Source organism: Perna viridis, chromosome 3 (assembly GCF_037379345.1).
Source record: "Perna viridis isolate PV_CMFRI_1.1 ecotype Kerala chromosome 3, ASM3737934v1, whole genome shotgun sequence".
Taxonomy (NCBI): domain Eukaryota; kingdom Metazoa; phylum Mollusca; class Bivalvia; order Mytilida; family Mytilidae; genus Perna; species Perna viridis.
Genome location: NC_142447.1, coordinates 15,086,597 through 15,093,976, shown reverse-complemented (window position 1 = coordinate 15,093,976; position 7,380 = coordinate 15,086,597). Strand labels below are relative to the sequence as shown.

Sequence of the window (7,380 nt, the reverse complement as noted above, 5' to 3'; positions counted from 1 at the left end):
GTTTTTCGTTTTATGTTTTTTTTTCTTCTAAAAGTTTATTATTGCAGTTTCTTCCTTATAGAATCACTTCGAAACGTTTAACGAAGCCAGTTTGAATATTTCTAGCAATTGAATGAACATTTTTTTTCTTTGTCTGTACCCGGTATTATAATTATAAAAAATATTATTTGTTTTTTATTATTTTTCTTTTTTGTCTTGTTACATGTATTATGCATGTCTTAGTTTGGTAGAAAAGTGTATAACTGTTTATGATTTTCGAAATGTTTTTCCCATTGTTATTGATTTTTGTAAGTATTTACTATTTTTTATTTAGTTTATACGCTTGTGCATATGTTGCGTTCTTTGTTCTATATCTGGCGATGAATTAACCATAATTGTTAATTTAAAATTCCTGAAAGTTTCAAGTATCATAAAAAAACACATCAATACAAATACGAAATGCAAAATTTTATTTAAAAGATAAAGAACAGAATATGAAACCAAATTAAATGTCAACAATCGAACAGAACGTCATCTCAATGAAATTCATATTCCATATCGTAGCTCAATCTTAATGGAAGACCTGAAAATACAAAGAGAATTTGCATTTATAAACATACAAATTAACGTAAATTAATTATTGCAACTATAAATGATACATAAAAGTATAAAAATTAAAAAAAAAGTGATTTAGGATGTTTGTTGCTCTATTTAAGAAATAATTCGTGGAGGGGGTAGATCTGTACTCATTTTAACAGCGAGGTGTTAAATGAGAATATATATGCCAAATCCTTGTTAAAACTAGTACAAATCTATCCGGAAGGAATTATTTCTTTTTCTAATACGGTACTTTTTTAGAAAAAAAATCCCTAGGCGTAGCCAAAATAAGGGCTGTTCCGTTTAACCTCCATCGTATTAAAGTTGGATTAATTAAGAAATAAACCACATATCCAAGTAAACCATCTATTGAATAAGTATCAGTATCAGTATATTGTTAGATAACATCTCAGTCGTTAAATCATCGCGTAAACGTTTTTTAATGAGTGTTTTGTGTCGAAGCGACAGCGAAAGAAGAGACAGTGCGCAGGTGCTAAAGGTGGGGTTGTGCCGACATATATACTGTTTAACGATATGAAGACGTCATATCAGAAATTTGTATATTTATGTCATCGTGTGTGTAAAATGTGTTTATTTATATAATTGATTTCAATTAGATAACCTCTCAGTCGTTAAATCATAGCGTAAACGTTTTTAGATGAGTGTTTTGTCTCGCAGCGACAGCGAAAGAAAAGAGACAGTGCGCAGGTGCTAAAGGTGGGGTTGTACCGACATATACTGTTTGACGATATGAAGACGTCATATTTGAATATAGAATAACAGGGATTTAAAAGGATTGTGAAATCTTTAAGATCTTCCACCACCACACAAGAACAATATACATGTAAGAAGAAAAATACTCGTTCCTTTAGATATACATTGTAAGCATTTGAAATATTTGGGGGGGGGAAAGGATTTCTCTAGATTTTCAATAGGTTTTGTCTTAGTAGATTTTATATACATTTGTATTAAAACACTGAAGAAATAACAAGGATTAAAAAAATTCAATTAACATTTTGAGTTGTGTTTAATGAAATTACGAATAGAAAAGTGGGGACCACTGGGGAATGCATATAAATGGTATGAAATGAATAAAAACAGAGGAGTCCGAAAATCTGACAAAAATGACTGAACAACACCATTGAGAACCCTTAAGAGTAAATGATTTAAACACATTAGCACAAATCGCTGTGACATATAAAAATAATGTAGACACGAATCCAAGGATGCCCACTGACTAAATGAACTACAGCTTACATTTCGTCTATAATGACAGTCAACCAGATAGACAAACATTTAGTGTGAGATACACACACAAAGTTTTAAACAAAAGGTACATGTACATGTAGTTTGTACCACTAAACTTGTTGTCCTTACCTTTAATATCTAACAGATGTGAAGTTTCATCAAGAAGCCCTCTAGCATCTTCAATTCTATTGTGCAATGCTTCACGGACCTTTTCAAATCTTTTCTCTGAAAAATAACAGCGTATGATGCAATAAAGCCAAAATGTTGCATAAGAAATTTCCGTGATTCTACAATCTCAACAAAAAGCCTAACAATGTATAAAACATAGCAATGTATCGTCCACCTTTAAAGACAAAGCAAGACATTACATTGGTCCCCAATACTGTTTGAAGTAATATAGCACAAGTCAATCATCCATAGTATACAACACATGTTAACCATACCATATTCAAAATGAATGAACCAATGAACAAAAGGATTCTGTTTTTAGTGGGGTTTCTACTGTTTCGTTTTCTATAATTGTTTACTCTTTTAGGTCGTTTGTATTGTTCGTATTGTTCCTCATGTATTGTGGTTTTGATATTTCCGGTGTTGTCTTATTAAAGGATTTCCTTTCGTTTGCACCTTCGGTGTTAATATATTATATTCTTGATACAGTTAAAAAGAAAGAAAAGAAAGAAAATCATTTTTTTGTAAATATCATAGTACCAAAAGACACCATATGGCCAGAAGGGTCACACATGGGAATCATATGAAGTAATTATCATCTGTGATGAACAAATGCTTGATTCAGTTAACTTGATGTTATGATTATAATTTATGCTATCATCTAATTTATGATTAACATATGACTTTCAAATGCGGATCATATGTTATTTTACAACATGTGATAATCATAATAATCATGATTATGTTAGCAAGACGCCAAAATTTACGAATCGAGTTAATATTTGATTATCATATGTGGCACGTACATGTGTAACTGTGCTGTTTGTTACTTACCTGCGCTCAAACCGACTGCTCGAATTTTTCGTGTAACTTCATTATCTACAGTAGAGCTCCCGTACAACTTCTGGTTAAGGATTGTAAGTCTGTTAATCTGTTCCTCCATTCCGGCTTTAAAGACGCAAATTTCATCGTTTAGTTTCTGTTGTCTGTTTCTCAGATCGTGGACGGTATTGAGTTTGTTTAAGATTGATGGAACCCTTTCTTCATCATTTTTCTTCAAGCGTTGTTCTATGGCTGAAAAACGCATTTATTCATAATAACAGTCGATTCATATGAGAAAAAAGTAACCAAGAAAATTGTCATTGAAAACGGTCGTTGGTAAGCACATTTAAAGCTCATATGATTGGATATGTACAGAGATCAACAGCTGTAACATGCAGAATACGATTTGTTTTATGGCGACTTATTTTGGAAAATCTGTAACTTTGACTGTGTACATTTTTTATGTATATCATGTAACAAGATTACAATCATGTACATGCATGTAATATGATACCATGTCATCTTGAAATTCAGTGCTTCGAAGTAGCCCCGAATTCATTTGGGTCAAATAATTTAATTCGATTGTTTATTTCACATCTGGACAAGATAGTCTTTTTCATTAACAAACGCGATTCAAATAATTCCAAACTAGATAAAGGTTTAATGAAGAGACAAATCTTGATTTTGACATTAATCCGTAAGAAATTGAATTATAAGGATTGTTTTTTAATTTTTGATTAAGTTATGATCGCAAAACCAATTTTGGACACTCTTGTTCATAAACCGATTCGCGGTTCATGAAGCGTAAACTCTCCAAAGTGATTGGTTAATTTCGAATAACCTGGTCAAAAATTGAAAATAATTCTTAAATCAAATGCTCACTGCCTACCATTCATTTCAGAGCTGTGGACATCAACTTGCCATCCCAGGTGACTCAAAGCATTTGAAGCGATTCTGAGCTCTGTTGAAAAAGAAAGCAACATTATTTAAATAAGTGGTAGAAAAGTATAAGATAAGACCGTACAAACTAACATTGCAGGAACTTTCCCACATTCTAAAATTCCCTTGGTTTGGTAACAAAATACTAAATACACATTTGTATGACTTTGGGAGCAATCATTTGATTTTTATTCGGGTGGGGGGGAGATAGGATCAAATTTTCCGCCCTGGATATTTTTTGTGTTAAACCTGTCCTGAGTTTTTAATTTTGATTCCAGCCTGTCAAAAATAGCGCAGGGCAGTATAGTATATCGTGTATTACCATCTGATACCACTTAATTGAACATTATCGTTGAAATTATTGCGTGGATGTAACTTCCACTGCCTTTGCTGTCACGAAATATCCGCGAAGTAACCTTCCAATTGTTTAATTTGTAAAATCACATGTAAAGGCTTTCTAAACGTCTGACCTCGAAATTGAAAACCATGCAAATTGTTTGACCGATTAAGCAGAAAACTTTGGAAGAATCATGCAAATTCTGTAATACATGTTACACTCAAATCGGCTACACATTTGAAATGTATATTGGTCTTAGAAATCTAACAGTTGTTATTCTATATAGCGTGCAAGTCTCGTCACGTGGTTTCATGAGAATGGGTCCAAATCTACCATTCAAATGCATGAAGTGTGTCTTTTATGTGCATTGAGTTCAGTTTTAAAAGCAAAACATATTCATGTGTAAAACATTTATGAAAAAAATACAAATATCTATTTCTACATGATAAGAAGGGTTAATAAAGAAAAAAACAACAGATTTTGCATTGTAATGCGGATCAATCTTCGGATTTCAATACATTGTACATGGGGAACTCCAGTATCGAAAATGAAACTAGAACGAGATTAACAAACCCTAATACAATAGATTCTATAATAATTCATATCTACTAAGATTAAAGGTCATACGAAAGCCACATGTTAATTTCAGATTACTTAAGCATTTTAAACAAAACATAACAAATGTAGGCTTTCCAATCATGTATTGGTATCATATTTTCCATGATTTTTAGCTAGAGTGCTACTGTTAAAAAATCGCCAAAAACAAAAGCTTGCGAACAGTTCCACGTTTTTTTTTTTTAAATTTCTGACAGAAATGAAAAGAATAATCTGTCAAGCTCCATGCAGCGACAGACGTTCGTTCCGTCTCTTACTGACCGCTCCAGACAGGACTTTCGAAATTCTCGGACATTTTTCACAATAAAACGGCGTTTGACAATCAGATAATACATTCACTTTACAAGATTCTTGCATTTATAGATTAAGAGAGCTGGCTGTAGCGTCTAGAGCGAATTTCGAACGTCAGACGCTGTTTCAGATTGATAATCTATATACAAACCTTTCATTAGTTTTGAATTGATACCGGATTCTTTGTGGATGTTATAGATCAAGTGGAAGATGACTCCAGAGAGAAGAATTTGTACAGAGTTGTGGTACAGCCACTGTGTAAAGAATTAAAGGAAAGATAGAAGAAAAGAAATTTGGTAGGGTGAACTAAACAAAGAAAAATAGTATGGAACCAGAAATGACAGAGAAGAATCTATAAAAGTAGGGAGAAAAAACAAACTCACAAACAGAAACAAAACAGCAACAAACGAAAAAACCAACATACAAAAAGAAAATTTCAAAAGTGCAAAAATAAAAATAAATAAATAAAATAACACACGTTCAGCAAGATTGCATGTATTGAAATGCGGGAAGTTAACGATCGAGCTTCCTTGGTAGATTTCGCGGAAGAGAATGAATTCAAAGTAAAAGAGGCAAGACAGACGAATAGAAAAAAACAGAATCTAGTTACTTGGTATTCAACTAAGAAATATTGAACGGATAACGATAGGACAAAACCTCACCTGTAAAACAGAGATACAAAGTGCTTTAGGAATGATGATCTCTTTAAGGGCATTTAAGAACGTGATCAAATCCAAGCAACATTCAACCACCATTTCAACAAACTTTACGACAATCTCTCTGGACTGTTCTACAGTATCACTCACAAACCGGTTCCTGTAAGTAAGAATGTTAGAATCAAAGATTTGACCATTTACAATGTCCGTTGGTCTGCCCTTTATACTTAGGCTAGCAGCATATCTATATGTTTGCTTACATAATAGTACGGGAAAACATATCAAAGAACTTTTAATTATATCGCTTATTAAGTTAAGATACTAACATATTCTTTAGTGTTTTTTCAGCCATTTAAGATAGGAGGCATACTTGTTCTAGCATATACATGTAGAAAGTTATAAATTGTAGGATGCAGCTAATTAAAAAAAAAGTTTTTAGAAGACGGTATATTTTATAATTACTTACATTATATCAAAAGAAAAGGAAACTGCATTGCCCACACTTTCTGAGACATCTACACCTTCTTTTTCGAAGAAAACCACACTTAAACTGGCAAAAACAAACAGAAGAAAACACAGTTCGACTCGATGGTTCGCCATCTTGACGTTGTTATGCAACAAAGCAATTCGACGTAGCCCGCTGTACGCAGGAACGTACTTTTTCTATGACGTTGACGTTTCTTGTGCAGCGAACTTTTCATACATGAAGTATTCATTTTAAGCATGATATTGACATCATTTTTGGAAATCTTGCATAAATACATCTTTTTGGTGTGTTTGAAATGTCCTATTTAACGTCATCGTCGGCAAATGTATTCTGCAACGCATTTATTTTCGCAGTTTCCCTTTTTTACGTATTCTTTCAATTGTACATAATGCAAGATACCTGCCTGTTTTCTTTAAGATTAAACCGATTTAGAACACAACGTGCACACGTATTTCTGCATCTAATTAGAAGTATATGTCATAATTATGCGATTTTGCGCGGAATATTAAAGCAAAGATACCTACATGTAAAATATCAATGCAGTTAAAGTATTAGCAAACCTAATAAATCGAACATATGTAATAGATGCAAATGGATCAGTTGTTTTTAAAGATACGTCATTTTACAGGATCTAAGGTGATATGAAGATTGCTTTCATTTCCAAGTCAGGACCAGTTACCCTTATTTTCCAAATCATTGCGTTTTTCCGAAAATTATTTTGAGGCGGAAAATTGGAATTCAATCACTACCTATGGGTGCAGAGTTATACATTGTATCCCTTCATAGACCATGCACGAATCTGGTCAAAGATTTTCCATGGGAAAAAGGGTGGGTGGGTGTCTTTAATTTACTGCCGTTACACCCACACCATATGATCCACGACTGTTACAATGTGATTTCGCTTTCATTAATTTACAAGGCATGTTGATAAATATAGATTCAACGAGTTCTTCGTTAAAAGGGAGATAACTGGACATTAAACAGAGGTCTCACTAACCACTTCCGGTTAAAATGGCCACCACCACCCCCCCACCCACCCCCCTTTATGTAGTACCAAAAACACACTGACCCTAGACATATACATTGTAAGTGCATTATTTGTGTGTATTATGATTAAAAGTAGTCAAAATAAAGCTGAAAATGCGTACTTTAAAATCATATATGTAATTAACTTCAAAAGTGTATGAATATTGTTTACATGTGTGAGTAATTTGCCTCCATGCTGTCAGTTAGCAGTACAG

The 7,380-nt window shown here is 33.0% G+C and overlaps 1 protein-coding gene across 1 annotated transcript; it reads right to left on the bottom strand.

The window, feature by feature from the left end:
• Positions 1–426: 426 nt before the first annotated feature.
• Positions 427–7,025, bottom strand: LOC148621148 (uncharacterized). The gene is made up of 7 exons (XM_088575224.1): positions 6,119–7,025; positions 5,659–5,812; positions 5,148–5,250; positions 3,704–3,775; positions 2,827–3,066; positions 1,954–2,049; positions 427–562 (listed from the first exon to the last, which is right to left on the bottom strand). Exons 1-7 carry the CDS (start codon positions 6,250–6,252, stop codon positions 516–518), a joined length of 846 nt encoding a protein of 281 aa, XP_088431350.1. The 5' UTR covers positions 6,253–7,025; the 3' UTR covers positions 427–515.
• Between the last annotated feature and the right edge of the window lie 355 nt (positions 7,026–7,380).